This window comes from Stegodyphus dumicola, chromosome 8 (assembly GCF_044657685.1).
Source record: "Stegodyphus dumicola isolate Sdum_Otavi_A_Nest chromosome 8, ASM4465768v1".
Classification (NCBI taxonomy): domain Eukaryota; kingdom Metazoa; phylum Arthropoda; class Arachnida; order Araneae; family Eresidae; genus Stegodyphus; species Stegodyphus dumicola.
In genome coordinates this window covers 171,842,691-171,864,712 of record NC_140775.1, presented here as the reverse complement: position 1 = coordinate 171,864,712, position 22,022 = coordinate 171,842,691, and the positions used below count along the sequence as shown (strand labels likewise).

Here is a 22,022-nt window from a genome sequence, read left to right as displayed (position 1 = left end):
TTCTGTTTGTAATGTATATGTTCTTGGCTGGAAAATGAAAAATGAACATTTAATAAAAACTTCATTTCAATATTCTTTGGTTTCTCATTTATTTTGTTTCATTCTGCTTCGAGGTATTTAACGAAATATGCCAAAGAAATCCATAAAGTGCTCACTCTCATTCTGTACCGAACCCATATTTGAAATTATCAGTCTATTCGAAACTCTCTCGACTGGAGCCAAATTTAGAGTAATACATGTCAAAAAAATATCCTTTCTTGTTGTTTATTTACTGCTTTTCGTACATTATTACAGTCAAAAGTCGTTACTCCGGACTCGTCGGGACTTTGGCGTTTCCGGATTATCGATTTTTCCGGATTATAGATCATCAGTTGAAATCTCATAAGATGGCATGCAGAAATTCTAAAATTAAAAATATGAAACCGTAATTTATTGAAATAAAGAACAATTATGATCTAAAGGGTATCAAAATTTGCAAAAAGAAAAAGCTTAATATTTATTTGTTTACTTTGTTAAACATTTCTTTCAATGTAAGTTGTTTAAGTTTTGCTTCGTTTCATGTGATAATACTTTCTCTTTAATTCTATTAAACAGACATAATTTCTTGTTCAGTTACAAAGTTCCGCAGTTCAAGTCCTATAATTGCTGTGTCAAGAACACCGACTAATTCGTCAATCGAAATTTTTTCGTTTTCAATAATCTCTGTTACTTTTCTTCGCTATCGGAAGCGAATTATAATGACGAGGAACTTGTTTTAAATCATATCAAAGACGGAGCATATCGAGATGAAATACTACATTTGGTAAGGAATTATAAGCCAAATAAAATAAAAACATCTGCGCTGAAGATAAGGATAGTGCTGACAAATCAACTTCCAATTCATTACGCGCCCGCCGCGGCGTTCCCCCTGCCGAGCAGCGTGAAATTGATAAAAAGATTTCGGATTTCAAAACATACTTTCGCTTTAGATCCTTTACATATTGACAAATATATATCGGAAATTCTATTTGATATAATCGAAAGTTCAAGCTTACTTTTATAAAATTGCTCTTACAGTCTGCAAAAAATAATAAGCCGGATCCAATTCGAAAATTAAGGAACAACGCAATCATCAACATTAACTGAAATAGATAATTAGATAATTTTAGCTTATACGTCTATTATACATAAAACGCGCACACGAAAACATATTCTGCACTTCCGCACACTCATATGCGCAGTCGTAAAAGGTCTTATGCGCATGTGTCAACGCGGCGCATGCCCAGAAAGTTTTTAGTTTTGTGGTCCGGATTATAGATCATTCCGAATTATGGGTGTCCGAATTAACGACTTTTGACTGTATTTTGTTTAAAATCTTTTAGTCAGTTGTACTGCATTGGTGCTTTCCCACCAACTCACTTTACTTTGGACATATTCATAATGACTTTGCTTTCTGTATCCTTTTACCATCAGAATCCTAATAAAAGAAGCCTTTTGATTTACAAAGACTAAAAATGTTAAAATGTTAATGAAACATAGTATGTATATACCGATTTGAAATCAAATGCATACATGATACCGAAGCAAGAAATTATGATGGTCTGTGGGAAAAGCATCCCAAACAGAAATAAATTAGCTTGGCTCCAATAAGAAGTTATAAATTATTATTTTCAACTGAAATAATTTCAGAGTGATAGATTATGAATTTAATTATAAATTCCAAGTGAAATATTTTATAGTTTTTAAGTTTGTTTGCATGTAAAATGTTTGCTCCTCTTGGTCAGGAAGAGAATGCTTATTTTACAGACTATTAATATTTGTTGTTGTGCTAAGAATTATGATCTTTTTGAAAGGTTATTTCTACGAGAGGTGCTAATACTTTAAGATTGACATAGGTCTGACTGCCATTGAAATCAATAGAATTTTGCTCCGAATCTATGTGAAACTTATGCCAACATTTTTGCTTAAAGTAGAAATAATCATTTGCATTTTGAATATAGGGAATTCCTATAAAAATGGGATGTGATTACATTATGTCTTTATTATTTTATGTTTTCAAATTGCTAGAGATGTATTTTAAAATGTCATTGATATGTAACTCACGTTAATAAAATTTTATCCATAGCTTCCCTATTAATAGACACTATGTTTTGCTATTTGGAATCACTACACTTACTGATGCTGTGATGAAAACTCGTGCAGAAGTTTCTGTTTTCCTAATATGTATCTTCACGTCATTGAATAACATATTATAATTTCATCCAAAGTGTGTTTGAATATTTCACAACTTAATTTTGTCAAATGAAAAAGTAATCTCTTACATTCTAACTAAGGTTTAAAACTGATAATGGATCTACATAAATATACAAAATCTGAAATGGAATAATTTTAGCTGTTGCATGCATAATTTCTCATTGTGCCTATGAGAAAAAGGGGTCTGTATTTATCTTAGTGTTTGGAAAGGACTTTTGTGATATGATAAAAAGGGCAGTCTAATCTTTTTGTATGCAACTCTTGATATCAGTTAGTTGGTGAAGTAGATGAAACATTAAACACGGAAGAAATTCTTGTGATTATCAAAATAAAATATTCATGTTGGTCAGTAGTAAACTATTTTGGGAAATTTCTTAATTTGGCTATTTGATGGTTGTTTCATATCTAAAATTTCTGAAATTAAGATTTCTGGCCATCTCATAATTTGATCTACAGGCTGTGTCATACTTGCAGAATACTTTTATTTGCAAATCAAACACCCTTATTTCAAGACAGGCTGCTTTCAGTGATGCTTTTAATGGAGAAGCAAATTTAATAACTATACGTTTTTCTCTTTTTAGATAAAAGGAAAGGTTTAAGTTAATTTAATGTAAATAATTTTGAAAATTAATAGAACCACACAGTTTCTAATTGTACTTAGTTTAGCATACACAATATCCCTGCCTTTGCCAACTATTAAATCAGTTCAAATTCTGTGCAAGTTTTCTTCCATTATTTTTTGGTGATTTGTGAATATTTATTCCTTTCTGGTTTCTATTATAGAAAACCAATGCACCTTTTCTGATAATGGGATAATAATTTAAAATTATCAGAAAAAAAAAAAATGATCTCATTCTCCTGTCCCTTTTTCAGTTTTCCTCATTTTATTATGCTCCTGGTGCAAAAAAAAATGATCATTACATCGTAAACATTCTGGCATGTAAAGGACAGTTTTTTTAATCTCTTCTCCTTTTCAGCTTTTCTCTGTTTTATCTTATACTGTTATAATTCTGCTTTATTCTGAGTGCATTCGTCTTCAACAAAATTCGCTTTGAAAACTTTCACTGCTGCTAATGTAATTTTAAATGTTGCATTAGAAAATGGCTTAAAATTCATCTTCAGTTTTCTTTTTTATCTTCCGATGTAATGTAACTTGTGTTTTACCTGCTGTAATTATAAGGTACAATTTAAAATAGGTAGAAATGAATTTTGAAGGAGAAAATCGACTACGTAGACAATGTATTCAAATTAATAACTGATCTAATTATAAATCAGCAATACTTATATTTTTTAACTGAGAAAAGTCGAAATTTGATTTCTTGCATAATGAGAACAATTTGTTTCTTTTTTAACTACTTTTTACTCTTTAAATATCTTACGGAAAACTGATATCAACTCAGACATGTATGAGGAAATATGATAAGGATTGATGATTTTGATCCCCCAAGAAATTAAAAAAGAAAATAATCTGGTGTATTAGGTTAGCAGATTACATATTTCAGTTTCTCGTGTTACTGCTGCTTTTATTTCTAACCATCTTGATTTCAACCTGCAGCAAGGTCGGCCCCACAAAATTTATCATGTCCGACATTGAAAATGTCAGAAGATTAGGCCTTGTGCACAGACTCGACAGTGGCAAATTTCAGCAAACATTTACGCTTATGAATGAATGTTCTTAATTTCATGTCATCTATGTCTATTATAATACCTTTACAGAAACTGAGATTAAATAAAAAATCCTTTCTTAGGAAAGGAATGATTAGAATAAGATTGTATTTTAAATGTTTCTCCCCTTACCACCAAAATGTATTTTGCCTGATTTTTTACTTCTTTGAATGCATCATGTGTTTTAACAGGTTTTTTAAATGCAAGATTTGTGATAGATAGTTATTATCCTCTGTGTAATTAAAATCTAGTATGCGTTTTAAAATTGGAGTTTGTTAAGTTTATAAAAACTCTTATAGTAAGATTTCTCCATAATGCTCTTTTTCAATAATACTGAAGGGTAATTTTTTAAAAAGGTATGTCACAAGGAGCATTTTAATTTTTTTTAAGGAAATTCTTATTTGATTGGTTTGGTTTGTTTCATTAGAGTAAAGCATACAAGGGTTATTTACTTAGGGGAAGGGACACCTTCTTGAAAGTGTTTTTAAGTGAAACTGGCTGATGTCCACGTTACATAAGAGAAACTATGCAAACGCTCATGCAGTCAGCTCGTTCACCTTGCAATGAACCCAGGTCAAATGAACAGCAAAATTACAGCCAAAAATTTATGTTTGAAAAAACACCTATTGCAACTCCCTTAGAAAAGAAGTGAAACGTATTGTATTTCCTTATTTTAAAATATACATGCATGTGAACTTTCATGTGTATATGACAGTTATTTAAAAAAACTTATTTCTATGTCCATTGTTTCCCAACCACAGGTACCAGTCCTTTTGCCAGGGGACAACATGAATTGATTCCTCTCTATCTTAGTTCTCACTGTGCATCTCCAGGAGGGGTGAATCTGAGGATATCCCACCTGGCTTTTCCTACCACTAATGTTTCTACTGTACAGTATTTTAAAGTTCTTCTATGCCACAAAGACAGTGTATTCGTTCTCTAAAATTCAAACCTACGCCCTCCTTTAAATGCAAAATAGAGCAAATAGTAGTGCTATATTAATGTAGTATATGTAATTTAAATAAATACAAGCCAGTTTCCTATGAAAATTCTTTCATGAAGTGATTTGTCTATTTAGGCAGATAGCCATTCTAGTCTGTGCTATATTCACATTAACCATCAAATAAGGCAGCACATGTTTTAAGAGTAAGAATCATTCTGCTGCAAATGGTGCAATTTTAAAATCTTGAATAAGAATCTGTAACATTTTCCACTCGGCTATAATGTATGTCGCACCATGGATTTATAGTGTGTTCTATTTGTTATGCACATTTTTAGTTTTAAAAATGATGTAATTTTACATAATAATCTAGCAGAGTTAAGTATAAATGAATTAAAATTAACATAATGAATGCTCCGTGAAAAGAATTTTAGGTTCTTTCCTAGCTTGCCCTTCCCTTTCCGGAGGAAATAACTAGAAACTTAGTATAAATTTTAGATATTTTTCCCCTCAAAATACAAGCCAGAAGTATTCCTAATGCTTGCTTAATTATTAAATGACATCAAAGAACATAAAGAGGTTAGTATACAAAATCATTCAAGTATAGTATTCAAGTATAATATTAGCTTTGTTTACTGATGTCTTGGAGTTGTGGTTGAGTTATAGAGTTGTTCCACAATTTTATCATACAGATAGCTTTTGTGTGTAATTATTAACTAAGCTTACAAGTCTTAGTTAATAATTCGAGACTTTAAAAAAAAATTGTGGAATACCATGAAGTACCTCCATATCTTTGTTTCCAGTATAAAATGCCTTAAACAAAATACTCAAACTACATTTCCTTACCTCAAGGGAAGCCTTTGTGTTTCTCCTCTTAAATGGACAGTTTTGATTCCAAGAGTGAGCATTTTGGAATACGTGATATTTTAATTGAAGTTTTCAATTTTAAATGCTTTCACCGTTCTTTTCTTCAATTTGAATCATAATTTTATTTTCGCTTTGAGTTTATTAGAATACATTCAGACTAATTCTTTCTCACAGTTAAAGTGAGTTCTAGTGGCTTCTATCTAAATATATCTAATAAGTATCTAAAAAAAAGATCTTTTTAATCAGTTGAGTAAAGTTTTAATATGTTGTCACTGAGAAGAAATTTTGTTACCATTAGCCATAATAAATTTCTGTTTTCAATATTTTAAAGTTTGACTTTAATTATGCTCAGTATCTTGTATAATTTCTTAATGCCAGTTGTATCACTAGATTTTCTACTTTAACAGTACAGTGCACTATTTTAATACCTTTTACTTTGGTATACATTTTTGCAATTTAGTAGTTGTTGGTATTTGTGCCATCATAGTCTAATTTTCTATCCTTAGAAGGTCACTTGTCCCATGAAGATATATACGTTTGATATAAACTTGAAAAAAAAAAAGAAAAAAGTTTCCTAATATATCGTGGAAATTGATTTTGTATAATGAAATATGTATATATCATTTGTTTAGTGATTTGGTGTTAAACACAGCAGCCAGTCACTACAGAATTTTGTTATTTCTAAGTAAAAATTTTAGTATGCAGAGAAATATTTATTTTCTATTTAATAACTTTCGTTTGTTTAATTTTTTGTTTTACGTGTAGCTTTTGCTACATTTATTAGCCTCTCATATGTTGCAAAAATGTTTTGTTCAATTTTCCAATATTTGTAAACTTTTAAAATGTATCTCTTTGTTACTGATCGAACTTTTAAATTTTTCAAGCACATTTTATGACATTAATTTTGCTACTTTTTGGTGACTTTTGATTTTCATATTTTTCGAATTGGGCCAATTAAATAAAAACATTAAGAGTATATAAATTTGAATATATTTATTACCAGAATAATTTGAAGAAATATAAAAAATCCTATAGTCAGGTTTCTTTCTTAAAGCTTGTATTTTGTTATCTCTTTATACTTTATCCAGTTCCATAATTTATAAATTAACAGATATGTCATTCTGTTAAATAAAAATTTAACTTATTATTTTAACCACTGTTGGAGCAACAATTTTGAATCTACTTGTATGTTTTTGCATGAGCTAAAATTACAACATGAAGCTCTCTGTGATTTGCAAATTGAAATGAATTTCACTTTTCTTACTCTTAAACCAAATTATTAAATGCAATATCTTCTCCTGATTTATTCTAGAATTTAATACATTTATAATATTCTTGCAGATTAATTTCATCTATGTCTGTTAGAAATATGACAAAGTTGGGATTTATTTCTAATTCCCCATAGAAATACAGTTGTTAGCTAAACTGTATGAGATATACTATTGTACTTTCAGAACTCACAGTTGTTGCATTGTCTGCAACTATACCTGACATGAAGAAAACCTTTCTTTGTAGTTCAATTTAAGAAGGAGTGATTTCATGCCTATTAGGAATCAGATGTACAGTTGAGACTGTAAAGGGATTATTCCCAAGAGTTTTTGCAGAATTAATTCATGATGTGATGGGAAAATTGAGAAAGAGGCTTCCTTTGCATAACCTTGACATATATTTTTAACTTTTATCCTTTTGCAGAATGTATGCAGGCTTTTCACACAAAATTTATGTTTTTCTTACTGATTATACGTGACTGAGAGGTTACGACACAATTCTTAAAATCCGTTGTATTGTCAAGTGTGTAATGAGACAAATAATAATTCTGTAACCGGATATGACATTTTAAAAGACCAACTTATTATTCATCTGCAGTATTACATCAATTTCTGTTATAAATTTGGGAGTAACTCACAGACAAATTGAATTTTCTGCTTAAACAAGAAAATAGCATATAATGATATAATGAATGCTTCTCGGGGGAAAAAAAAGAAAAAAAGTGCTATATAATTATTTGACGTGAATTTAAACTACTTAGAACTCACGTAGGCATTCTAATTTTTCGGCTGTAGGAAAAAGACTGCATAAATATATCTAAGTTTTATGTCTTCAATATTTGCTAAGACTCTTACTTGAATCATTAATAATACTTGCTCATATTTGTTTCCCGTTAGTTTATGTTCCTTCTAAGGTGTTGTTTTATAGGTGCGCATTTCATTAATGCTTTCCGATTTCGTGACATTCTTTAACAACATTTTACATTTAAACGGTATTCATTTTTTGCTGTTTAATGACTTCTGAAATTTAAAGTTATTGGTGTTGAACTGAAGAGAGAGAAAACGGATTCTTTTGACAGTATTTGACCATACTGTGAAAGGTTTTGGCAATCGGTACACTTTTCCTTTCGTATTTAGTTCAACACAGAATTTTTTACTGAGGATAAGATTTTTTTAAGAACGACTTGTCTGTCTAGATGTGAAATGAGTGACTTTATGTGACTTGTCTGCGTACGAAGGACGTTTTCGAGAACGGAGATTTAAATTTTCAGCTGTGGAGATAATTTAAATTTAAAATTCTTTGGTGAATTTCATTGACATCTCAATATTCGTCGTCGTTTTTTTTTTTTTTTTTTACATTGAGATTTGAGATTTCTAATGCAGATGATAATTTCGAACGTTGCTTTCAGCAGCGTATTCTAATGTTTCAAGAAACGAGCTTACGACAAGATGACTATTAACGAAAATTGTGCGATTTAAAGTTAGTTTATCCTTAAATGTTCCCTGAAAGAGATTTGTTAAATGAAAGTTATAATGTTTACTTTTACTTCTGCTGGAATCCTCTAGAGGGCACCACGAGCGATTCTTCGAGAAATTTCCGGATGATCTGGAAGGTGGCAGAACAATCGCTTTGATGTCACTGCCGGGGAATGTTCGCGACACTTCCGGAAGCCGCTACGAAAGTATAAATATGAGCCACGTGATGGCGGCCGTTAGAGTTGTAAACAAACAAAGTGACTTTTCGAAGTGCTGCGATTTTGCATTACCTGCGAATCTTTTGTGAAGTTTTCTGAAAGCGTTTCTCTTCCACCAGTGACTTTCTGCAGTGATTTATTATTGCTGTTAAAGTAATATTTGAGATGCCGAGTGGAAAAGCGCCAGCTATTGGTATTGACTTGGGGACGACGTACTCTTGCGTCGGCGTCTTCCAGCACGGAAACGTGGAAATCATAGCCAACGACCAGGGCAATCGCACAACACCTAGTTATGTCGCCTTTACGGAGACCGAGAGGCTGATCGGCGATCCAGCGAAATCTCAGGTTGCTCTGAATCCCGAAAACACCATCTTCGATGCAAAGAGGTTGATTGGCAGAAAGTTTGATGATCCCAAAATCCAGCAAGATTTAAAAAATTGGCCCTTCAAGGTAGTAAACGAAGGCGGCAAACCAAAGATCTGTGTGGAGTTCAAAGGTGAGCGCAAGTGTTTTAATCCTGAAGAAATAAGTGCCATGGTCTTGACTAAGATGAAAGAGACTGCTGAGATGTACTTAGGGCAAAAAATTACTGATGCTGTAATCACAGTTCCTGCATACTTCAATGATTCGCAGAGACAAGCAACAAAGGATGCCGGGAAAATTGCTGGACTGAATGTGTTGAGAATCATCAACGAACCAACAGCAGCTGCCCTGGCATATGGTCTGGACAAGAATCTGAGAGGTGAAAAGAATGTCCTAATCTTTGACTTGGGAGGTGGCACATTTGATGTGTCGATCCTGACAATCGATGAAGGTTCCTTGTTCGAGGTGAGATCTACAGCCGGTGACACTCACCTGGGAGGAGAGGACTTTGATAATAGGATGGTGACATATTTTGTGGAGGAGTTCAAGCGCAAGCATCGCAAAGACCTGCGTTCCAGTCCAAGAGCTCTTCGGAGGCTGCGAACTGCTTGTGAGAGAGCCAAGAGGACACTGTCCAGCAGCACGGAGGCTAGCATTGAAATAGATGCCCTATTCGAAGGGATAGACTTTTATTCGAAAATAACCAGAGCGAGATTTGAGGAGCTGTGCATGGACCTCTTCCGATCGACCCTCGAGCCAGTGGAGCGAGCCCTGAAAGATGCAAAGTTAGACAAGAGCAGCATCCACGACGTTGTCTTGGTCGGCGGTTCGACACGCATTCCCAAGATACAGAAAATGCTGAGAGACTTTTTCCATGGGAAGGAACTTTGCATGTCGATCAATCCAGACGAAGCAGTGGCCTATGGGGCAGCCGTCCAAGCCGCCGTTCTGACAGGAAACACAGATGAGAAGATCAGAGATGTCCTATTGGTAGATGTAGCTCCTTTGTCGCTGGGCATCGAAACGGCGGGTGGTGTGATGACCAAAATCATCGAGAGAAATTCCCGCATCCCCTGCAAGACATCGCAAGTTTTCACAACTTATTCTGATAATCAGCCAGGTGTAGACATTCAGGTTTATGAAGGAGAAAGGGCAATGACAAAAGACAATCACTTGCTAGGGAGGTTCCAGCTGTCGGGAATACCTCCTGCTCCAAGAGGCATTCCCCAGATTGAAGTGACCTTCGACCTAGATGCGAACGGTATCCTCCAAGTCTCTGCGATGGAGAAGAGCTCTGGAAAGTCGCAGAGCATCCGCATCACCAACGACAAAGGCCGTCTGTCGAAAGAGGAGATCGAGAGGATGCTGGAAGAAGCGAAGCAGTACGAAAAAGAAGATGCAGAGCAAAGAGAGAGAGTAGCTTCACGCAATGCCCTCGAAAGCTACGTGTATAGCGTAAAGCAAGCAGCTGACTCTGCATCGGACGATAAGCTGTCTGTCTCAGATAAAGCCAAAGTTAAGCAGACTTGCGATTCTGTAATTCAGTGGTTAGATAACAATACACTTGCAGAGAAGGAAGAAATAGAACATAAAATGAAAGAAGTGCAATCTGAATTGTCTCCTCTCATGACTAAATTGCATCAAGCAAACAATTTCAGTTCTAGTCAGGAACCTAGGCCCAGAACCAGCACTGGCCCTACCATTGAAGAAGTTGATTAGCATCTTGGACTTTGATTAGAGCATTCAAATTCCATGTATATATGTAAATATATCATGTCTCGCCAGTAAATTTAACTTGCATCATTAAATGATTGAATTTTTTTATATTTTAAATCTGTGATATTTAATTCCAGAAGAACAAAATAAAGTAAGTTATTTAATTTTTTTATTATGTGTGTGTTTTCATTTGTGTCTTCTTTTTCCCCTGTATTTTGATAAAACATATTTTCATGCAGATGTAAAGTACTTTGTAATTTTACAAGTAAATCTGCAATCATGCACAGCATAATAAATATTTTGCAACTCTTCAACAAATTACTCAGAATCACTTATTTAAAGCTACAGATTATTAATTGTATTGTGCATAATGAGAAGTTTTTACGAAGTTCGGTTTCCGTAAACATACAGCTGTAAGAAAACTTGAAATTTACGATGCAGTGAGCTGATGGTATTCAAATAACAGACATTAAACCATATCCAATTCTTCTGCTTACAAATGTAAAAAAAAAAAAAAAAAAAAATGTGTTTCACAACAAGAAAATGTTACACGTTGAAAATTTTTCAAATATGTTTCAAGCAGGGTTTGAATACATTGTGCAAATGTTTACTGCGTAGACTCCAGCAGCAAGAGAGAGAATATTCATATGAGTGGGTAAGTACAGTCAATTGAGCAATATGTGGTTCTACTCCACAGGACTGCGTAAGTTTTCTAAATTGTAAGATCCATGTGTACGTTAAATGTCTGAGATTTTATTTTTCTTCATAGTGAAAATGACTAGACATGTTTTTGCATTTGAGATTTTCATCTGTTAGTAGTATTGGGTGGCTGGACTTTTCACATGAATAAAATTTCCATGAGTCGGAACTGTTTGCAGCCCGTGTGCATTTTAGAAGTTCAATGCGACAAATTACAGTAATTAATTGTGTAAAGTGGTAATTTCAGTAAATGTTCGGTACTTTTAAAATTTAGTCTTACTGGTAGTTTGATGCATGGGAACTTTCTAGATTTGAATGTGTTTTATTAGCACACTGGTACATTGTACCATTGGTTATGCTTCTAAAGTTGTCTTCCTCAGGTGCATTTAATTTGAATGGTGTTCAGGAGTAAAATTGTAATAAATTTGATTTTGAATAACTGGCCATGGAAATCTTTCAGAAAGGAATTTTGTTATGTATACTATTCCCATTTTTCTGTTCCAAGAAAAAAATGATTTTCTGTTTGGAGTAATTTCTTCGATCTAGAGGACGAAAATGTCTATTTCTTTTTATTATTATTATGTGGATTGTCAGAAACGGAAACAAGACCAGCATGCCACTTCTAAAAGCAGTTTAATTACACATTTCAAAATTGCATGTTTGGATATACAGATGTGTTTTAATTCTGTAAAATTAAGGTGAAATATTTTCTAAAATGCAATTCGTTGATCTTGAAGTGAAGGAAAAATTAATGAAGTGAAAGGAATCTTACTTTTGCAAGTCTTATTAAATGTAAAATTTCCCAAACTTTTCCAGCTATTATACGGTAGATGTTTTGAAGTTTGAATGTGTCTGATTGTTTTTGATGCATGTTTCTTTTAAAAATAATCCTGTTATTATTTGGTGTTGAAAGGTGGGGCACGTATTGCACAATATTTTTACTAAACGAAGTACAAATCTTATCTTAAATTGTGTCTTTGAGTTCGAAGTATTAAGTTTAATAAATGATGTAGAATGTTTTGGAATGGAATTTACTTTGTTTAGTGTTTAAATAAAATTATATGATTATTTGCTCTTATACAATGTGTAACTTATTATTCAAACATTAATAGAAACAAAAGCAATAGAAATATAAATGAAGAAATAAACAGGAGCATAAAATGCAGATATGAGTAATGTTTCTATTCACCGATGATAAAGAAAAACAATTATCTGTAGTTAGCTTTTGGACTGAGTGAGATGCTTATTTCCAAATTCACTTGGTTTCATGGAAACTACTCTTTCAAAATCTGTAAAATATATCTACTTTTATTCATAAATCTTAAGATTTTCTATGTGTGAATAATATTCGCATGTGTTAATTAAACTTTCCGTTTTAAAAAAGGATAGCCTGTTTATTAAATTTTGCTTGTAGTGTAAAATGTAAAAATGAATTAACTTTCAACTTCGTGATCAAAAGATATGTCGAGTTCGAACATGAATTTATATTATTACTTTGTATGATTCTGAAGTTGAAGTGCTGCGATTATATGAAGCAAATCTGATTTCCCCATTATACTGGAATTTTTCTTTTTTTCAGTAGCATGCAATTTTCCACAATTTAAAGTTTCCTATACTTCAACAAGTGTTTTATGTGGTACTTCCATTGCACCTTTATTTTCTTTTTTTTTTCACTGGTGAACTCTGTTACACGTGAATTACTATGTGAAATATATTTAATTCTTATTTACTGTTGCATTTCCATTCATATGCCACATACTTCTTTCAAGTGAATTTTGTCTTCATCCTTTAAATAGCCTAGCAACATTTGTTACTAGTCGTGTGGTCTCCGGTAAATATACTTCATACTTAACAGTTACATTTCCGTTCCTTTTCCTAACATGCCCTCGAAACAGTGTTTCTCTCTGTTCACTATATAAGCTTGTAATCATACACGATTAAATAATGGACTCACTCAAGACAACTATCCGCAGTTGCAGATAATTTTGTTTTCCTATAGCATTCATCTAAATGTGAGACTGTTGCACTAGTCAAGTGTCGTTTTGTGTGTAATGATTTCGTAGCACTGAAAGCTTTTTGGCATCCTATAAAGTAGGATACTGGAACTGTATGTATTCATATTTGTATAATATAAAGGAGTAGATTCATTTTTTCCAAAGCATCTTGAAAGTACTATTTTAAATTCAAAGTAATGTTTTAAAACTCAGCTATCACAAATATAGGGAGAACATTTTAAATATTTAATTAGCTATGTTTCTGTTCCACAGATTGAAGCTTAATTTTTTTTTAACATATTCAGCTAGTCTCTCAGGAAGGGGGGAGAGAATTTGTTAGTTTCAGGAAGGAATGCAATCAGCCTTTTATATAACTATTAAGCATTTGATTTTAGTTTGTGATTATAAAAAACTACGTTTGTTCAAGTTCAGTATTTATAAACATTTTTCTGTACCTTTTTTGTTTTAAAACAGAATAAAATATACTCTAAATTTAATGAAATGCATTTGTAGTTAGGTGTTTTGGAAAAAGGGATATGAATGTCTAGCACTGGTGAAAGAAGTGCATGGGGGCGAAAACGGTCGAGAACCATTGCTTCATTTCAGATTTCTTTACCTTCTTCTTCTTATTGAATTGCTTTTTGTTCTTTAGAATTTAGAACTGGTTTGTTGAATATGGTAAAACAAAATGACCTAACTTCATTAGAATGCTGGGCAAGGGAGCTCATCCCAAAAACTCCACATACCTTACCCAGTTAACAGGATTCAAAAATTTGAATGATTCGTTTTACTGCTGGCAGTCTAAATTGTAGAAGCATTCACATACCTTTCGAGAATGGTTCTCTCACTGTCATCTTCACCTTGGAGCAATGTAGTTCCGTGACTTCATATTTCTGTTTGTAATGTATATGTTCTTGGCTGGAAAATGAAAAATGAACATTTAATAAAAACTTCATTTCAATATTCTTTGGTTTCTCATTTATTTTGTTTCATTCTGCTTCGAGGTATTTAACGAAATATGCCAAAGAAATCCATAAAGTGCTCACTCTCATTCTGTACCGAACCCATATTTGAAATTATCAGTCTATTCGAAACTCTCTCGACTGGAGCCAAATTTAGAGTAATACATGTCAAAAAAATATCCTTTCTTGTTGTTTATTTACTGCTTTTCGTACATTATTACAGTCAAAAGTCGTTACTCCGGACTCGTCGGGACTTTGGCGTTTCCGGATTATCGATTTTTCCGGATTATAGATCATCAGTTGAAATCTCATAAGATGGCATGCAGAAATTCTAAAATTAAAAATATGAAACCGTAATTTATTGAAATAAAGAACAATTATGATCTAAAGGGTATCAAAATTTGCAAAAAGAAAAAGCTTAATATTTATTTGTTTACTTTGTTAAACATTTCTTTCAATGTAAGTTGTTTAAGTTTTGCTTCGTTTCATGTGATAATACTTTCTCTTTAATTCTATTAAACAGACATAATTTCTTGTTCAGTTACAAAGTTCCGCAGTTCAAGTCCTATAATTGCTGTGTCAAGAACACCGACTAATTCGTCAATCGAAATTTTTTCGTTTTCAATAATCTCTGTTACTTTTCTTCGCTATCGGAAGCGAATTATAATGACGAGGAACTTGTTTTAAATCATATCAAAGACGGAGCATATCGAGATGAAATACTACATTTGGTAAGGAATTATAAGCCAAATAAAATAAAAACATCTGCGCTGAAGATAAGGATAGTGCTGACAAATCAACTTCCAATTCATTACGCGCCCGCCGCGGCGTTCCCCCTGCCGAGCAGCGTGAAATTGATAAAAAGATTTCGGATTTCAAAACATACTTTCGCTTTAGATCCTTTACATATTGACAAATATATATCGGAAATTCTATTTGATATAATCGAAAGTTCAAGCTTACTTTTATAAAATTGCTCTTACAGTCTGCAAAAAATAATAAGCCGGATCCAATTCGAAAATTAAGGAACAACGCAATCATCAACATTAACTGAAATAGATAATTAGATAATTTTAGCTTATACGTCTATTATACATAAAACGCGCACACGAAAACATATTCTGCACTTCCGCACACTCATATGCGCAGTCGTAAAAGGTCTTATGCGCATGTGTCAACGCGGCGCATGCCCAGAAAGTTTTTAGTTTTGTGGTCCGGATTATAGATCATTCCGAATTATGGGTGTCCGAATTAACGACTTTTGACTGTATTTTGTTTAAAATCTTTTAGTCAGTTGTACTGCATTGGTGCTTTCCCACCAACTCACTTTACTTTGGACATATTCATAATGACTTTGCTTTCTGTATCCTTTTACCATCAGAATCCTAATAAAAGAAGCCTTTTGATTTACAAAGACTAAAAATGTTAAAATGTTAATGAAACATAGTATGTATATACCGATTTGAAATCAAATGCATACATGATACCGAAGCAAGAAATTATGATGGTCTGTGGGAAAAGCATCCCAAACAGAAATAAATTAGCTTGGCTCCAATAAGAAGTTATAAATTATTATTTTCAACTGAAATAATTTCAGAGTGATAGATTATGAATTTAATTATAAATTCCAAGTGAAATATTTTATAGTTTTTAAGTTTGTTTGCATGTAAAATGTTTGCTCCTCTTGGTCAGGAAGAGAATGCTTATTTTACAGACTATTAATATTTGTTGTTGTGCTAAGAATTATGATCTTTTTGAAAGGTTATTTCTACGAGAGGTGCTAATACTTTAAGATTGACATAGGTCTGACTGCCATTGAAATCAATAGAATTTTGCTCCGAATCTATGTGAAACTTATGCCAACATTTTTGCTTAAAGTAGAAATAATCATTTGCATTTTGAATATAGGGAATTCCTATAAAAATGGGATGTGATTACATTATGTCTTTATTATTTTATGTTTTCAAATTGCTAGAGATGTATTTTAAAATGTCATTGATATGTAACTCACGTTAATAAAATTTTATCCATAGCTTCCCTATTAATAGACACTATGTTTTGCTATTTGGAATCACTACACTTACTGATGCTGTGATGAAAACTCGTGCAGAAGTTTCTGTTTTCCTAATATGTATCTTCACGTCATTGAATAACATATTATAATTTCATCCAAAGTGTGTTTGAATATTTCACAACTTAATTTTGTCAAATGAAAAAGTAATCTCTTACATTCTAACTAAGGTTTAAAACTGATAATGGATCTACATAAATATACAAAATCTGAAATGGAATAATTTTAGCTGTTGCATGCATAATTTCTCATTGTGCCTATGAGAAAAAGGGGTCTGTATTTATCTTAGTGTTTGGAAAGGACTTTTGTGATATGATAAAAAGGGCAGTCTAATCTTTTTGTATGCAACTCTTGATATCAGTTAGTTGGTGAAGTAGATGAAACATTAAACACGGAAGAAATTCTTGTGATTATCAAAATAAAATATTCATGTTGGTCAGTAGTAAACTATTTTGGGAAATTTCTTAATTTGGCTATTTGATGGTTGTTTCATATCTAAAATTTCTGAAATTAAGATTTCTGGCCATCTCATAATTTGATCTACAGGCTGTGTCATACTTGCAGAATACTTTTATTTGCAAATCAAACACCCTTATTTCAAGACAGGCTGCTTTCAGTGATGCTTTTAATGGAGAAGCAAATTTAATAACTATACGTTTTTCTCTTTTTAGATAAAAGGAAAGGTTTAAGTTAATTTAATGTAAATAATTTTGAAAATTAATAGAACCACACAGTTTCTAATTGTACTTAGTTTAGCATACACAATATCCCTGCCTTTGCCAACTATTAAATCAGTTCAAATTCTGTGCAAGTTTTCTTCCATTATTTTTTGGTGATTTGTGAATATTTATTCCTTTCTGGTTTCTATTATAGAAAACCAATGCACCTTTTCTGATAATGGGATAATAATTTAAAATTATCAGAAAAAAAAAAAATGATCTCATTCTCCTGTCCCTTTTTCAGTTTTCCTCATTTTATTATGCTCCTGGTGCAAAAAAAAATGATCATTACATCGTAAACATTCTGGCATGTAAAGGACAGTTTTTTTAATCTCTTCTCCTTTTCAGCTTTTCTCTGTTTTATCTTATACTGTTATAATTCTGCTTTATTCTGAGTGCATTCGTCTTCAACAAAATTCGCTTTGAAAACTTTCACTGCTGCTAATGTAATTTTAAATGTTGCATTAGAAAATGGCTTAAAATTCATCTTCAGTTTTCTTTTTTATCTTCCGATGTAATGTAACTTGTGTTTTACCTGCTGTAATTATAAGGTACAATTTAAAATAGGTAGAAATGAATTTTGAAGGAGAAAATCGACTACGTAGACAATGTATTCAAATTAATAACTGATCTAATTATAAATCAGCAATACTTATATTTTTTAACTGAGAAAAGTCGAAATTTGATTTCTTGCATAATGAGAACAATTTGTTTCTTTTTTAACTACTTTTTACTCTTTAAATATCTTACGGAAAACTGATATCAACTCAGACATGTATGAGGAAATATGATAAGGATTGATGATTTTGATCCCCCAAGAAATTAAAAAAGAAAATAATCTGGTGTATTAGGTTAGCAGATTACATATTTCAGTTTCTCGTGTTACTGCTGCTTTTATTTCTAACCATCTTGATTTCAACCTGCAGCAAGGTCGGCCCCACAAAATTTATCATGTCCGACATTGAAAATGTCAGAAGATTAGGCCTTGTGCACAGACTCGACAGTGGCAAATTTCAGCAAACATTTACGCTTATGAATGAATGTTCTTAATTTCATGTCATCTATGTCTATTATAATACCTTTACAGAAACTGAGATTAAATAAAAAATCCTTTCTTAGGAAAGGAATGATTAGAATAAGATTGTATTTTAAATGTTTCTCCCCTTACCACCAAAATGTATTTTGCCTGATTTTTTACTTCTTTGAATGCATCATGTGTTTTAACAGGTTTTTTAAATGCAAGATTTGTGATAGATAGTTATTATCCTCTGTGTAATTAAAATCTAGTATGCGTTTTAAAATTGGAGTTTGTTAAGTTTATAAAAACTCTTATAGTAAGATTTCTCCATAATGCTCTTTTTCAATAATACTGAAGGGTAATTTTTTAAAAAGGTATGTCACAAGGAGCATTTTAATTTTTTTTAAGGAAATTCTTATTTGATTGGTTTGGTTTGTTTCATTAGAGTAAAGCATACAAGGGTTATTTACTTAGGGGAAGGGACACCTTCTTGAAAGTGTTTTTAAGTGAAACTGGCTGATGTCCACGTTACATAAGAGAAACTATGCAAACGCTCATGCAGTCAGCTCGTTCACCTTGCAATGAACCCAGGTCAAATGAACAGCAAAATTACAGCCAAAAATTTATGTTTGAAAAAACACCTATTGCAACTCCCTTAGAAAAGAAGTGAAACGTATTGTATTTCCTTATTTTAAAATATACATGCATGTGAACTTTCATGTGTATATGACAGTTATTTAAAAAAACTTATTTCTATGTCCATTGTTTCCCAACCACAGGTACCAGTCCTTTTGCCAGGGGACAACATGAATTGATTCCTCTCTATCTTAGTTCTCACTGTGCATCTCCAGGAGGGGTGAATCTGAGGATATCCCACCTGGCTTTTCCTACCACTAATGTTTCTACTGTACAGTATTTTAAAGTTCTTCTATGCCACAAAGACAGTGTATTCGTTCTCTAAAATTCAAACCTACGCCCTCCTTTAAATGCAAAATAGAGCAAATAGTAGTGCTATATTAATGTAGTATATGTAATTTAAATAAATACAAGCCAGTTTCCTATGAAAATTCTTTCATGAAGTGATTTGTCTATTTAGGCAGATAGCCATTCTAGTCTGTGCTATATTCACATTAACCATCAAATAAGGCAGCACATGTTTTAAGAGTAAGAATCATTCTGCTGCAAATGGTGCAATTTTAAAATCTTGAATAAGAATCTGTAACATTTTCCACTCGGCTATAATGTATGTCGCACCATGGATTTATAGTGTGTTCTATTTGTTATGCACATTTTTAGTTTTAAAAATGATGTAATTTTACATAATAATCTAGCAGAGTTAAGTATAAATGAATTAAAATTAACATAATGAATGCTCCGTGAAAAGAATTTTAGGTTCTTTCCTAGCTTGCCCTTCCCTTTCCGGAGGAAATAACTAGAAACTTAGTATAAATTTTAGATATTTTTCCCCTCAAAATACAAGCCAGAAGTATTCCTAATGCTTGCTTAATTATTAAATGACATCAAAGAACATAAAGAGGTTAGTATACAAAATCATTCAAGTATAGTATTCAAGTATAATATTAGCTTTGTTTACTGATGTCTTGGAGTTGTGGTTGAGTTATAGAGTTGTTCCACAATTTTATCATACAGATAGCTTTTGTGTGTAATTATTAACTAAGCTTACAAGTCTTAGTTAATAATTCGAGACTTTAAAAAAAAATTGTGGAATACCATGAAGTACCTCCATATCTTTGTTTCCAGTATAAAATGCCTTAAACAAAATACTCAAACTACATTTCCTTACCTCAAGGGAAGCCTTTGTGTTTCTCCTCTTAAATGGACAGTTTTGATTCCAAGAGTGAGCATTTTGGAATACGTGATATTTTAATTGAAGTTTTCAATTTTAAATGCTTTCACCGTTCTTTTCTTCAATTTGAATCATAATTTTATTTTCGCTTTGAGTTTATTAGAATACATTCAGACTAATTCTTTCTCACAGTTAAAGTGAGTTCTAGTGGCTTCTATCTAAATATATCTAATAAGTATCTAAAAAAAAGATCTTTTTAATCAGTTGAGTAAAGTTTTAATATGTTGTCACTGAGAAGAAATTTTGTTACCATTAGCCATAATAAATTTCTGTTTTCAATATTTTAAAGTTTGACTTTAATTATGCTCAGTATCTTGTATAATTTCTTAATGCCAGTTGTATCACTAGATTTTCTACTTTAACAGTACAGTGCACTATTTTAATACCTTTTACTTTGGTATACATTTTTGCAATTTAGTAGTTGTTGGTATTTGTGCCATCATAGTCTAATTTTCTATCCTTAGAAGGTCACTTGTCCCATGAAGATATATACGTTTGATATAAACTTGAAAAAAAAAAAGAAAAAAGTTTCCTAATATATCGTGGAAATTGATTTTGTATAATGAAATATGTATATATCATTTGTTTAGTGATTTGGTGTTAAACACAGCAGCCAGTCACTACAGAATTTTGTTATTTCTAAGTAAAAATTTTAGTATGCAGAGAAATATTTATTTTCTATTTAATAACTTTCGTTTGTTTAATTTTTTGTTTTACGTGTAGCTTTTGCTACATTTATTAGCCTCTCATATGTTGCAAAAATGTTTTGTTCAATTTTCCAATATTTGTAAACTTTTAAAATGTATCTCTTTGTTACTGATCGAACTTTTAAATTTTTCAAGCACATTTTATGACATTAATTTTGCTACTTTTTGGTGACTTTTGATTTTCATATTTTTCGAATTGGGCCAATTAAATAAAAACATTAAGAGTATATAAATTTGAATATATTTATTACCAGAATAATTTGAAGAAATATAAAAAATCCTATAGTCAGGTTTCTTTCTTAAAGCTTGTATTTTGTTATCTCTTTATACTTTATCCAGTTCCATAATTTATAAATTAACAGATATGTCATTCTGTTAAATAAAAATTTAACTTATTATTTTAACCACTGTTGGAGCAACAATTTTGAATCTACTTGTATGTTTTTGCATGAGCTAAAATTACAACATGAAGCTCTCTGTGATTTGCAAATTGAAATGAATTTCACTTTTCTTACTCTTAAACCAAATTATTAAATGCAATATCTTCTCCTGATTTATTCTAGAATTTAATACATTTATAATATTCTTGCAGATTAATTTCATCTATGTCTGTTAGAAATATGACAAAGTTGGGATTTATTTCTAATTCCCCATAGAAATACAGTTGTTAGCTAAACTGTATGAGATATACTATTGTACTTTCAGAACTCACAGTTGTTGCATTGTCTGCAACTATACCTGACATGAAGAAAACCTTTCTTTGTAGTTCAATTTAAGAAGGAGTGATTTCATGCCTATTAGGAATCAGATGTACAGTTGAGACTGTAAAGGGATTATTCCCAAGAGTTTTTGCAGAATTAATTCATGATGTGATGGGAAAATTGAGAAAGAGGCTTCCTTTGCATAACCTTGACATATATTTTTAACTTTTATCCTTTTGCAGAATGTATGCAGGCTTTTCACACAAAATTTATGTTTTTCTTACTGATTATACGTGACTGAGAGGTTACGACACAATTCTTAAAATCCGTTGTATTGTCAAGTGTGTAATGAGACAAATAATAATTCTGTAACCGGATATGACATTTTAAAAGACCAACTTATTATTCATCTGCAGTATTACATCAATTTCTGTTATAAATTTGGGAGTAACTCACAGACAAATTGAATTTTCTGCTTAAACAAGAAAATAGCATATAATGATATAATGAATGCTTCTCGGGGGAAAAAAAAGAAAAAA

General features: G+C 31.8%; 1 protein-coding gene across 1 annotated transcript; it reads left to right on the top strand.

Annotated features, from left to right (window-relative positions):
* The first annotated feature begins 8,661 nt into the window (after nt 1-8,661).
* LOC146996041 (heat shock protein 70 B2-like) lies at nt 8,662-10,917 on the top strand. Its single transcript, XM_085822748.1, has one exon. The coding sequence runs from the start codon at nt 8,832-8,834 to the stop codon at nt 10,746-10,748; it is 1,917 nt and encodes a 638-aa protein (XP_085678874.1). The 5' UTR covers nt 8,662-8,831; the 3' UTR covers nt 10,749-10,917.
* The last annotated feature ends 11,105 nt before the right edge of the window (nt 10,918-22,022 follow it).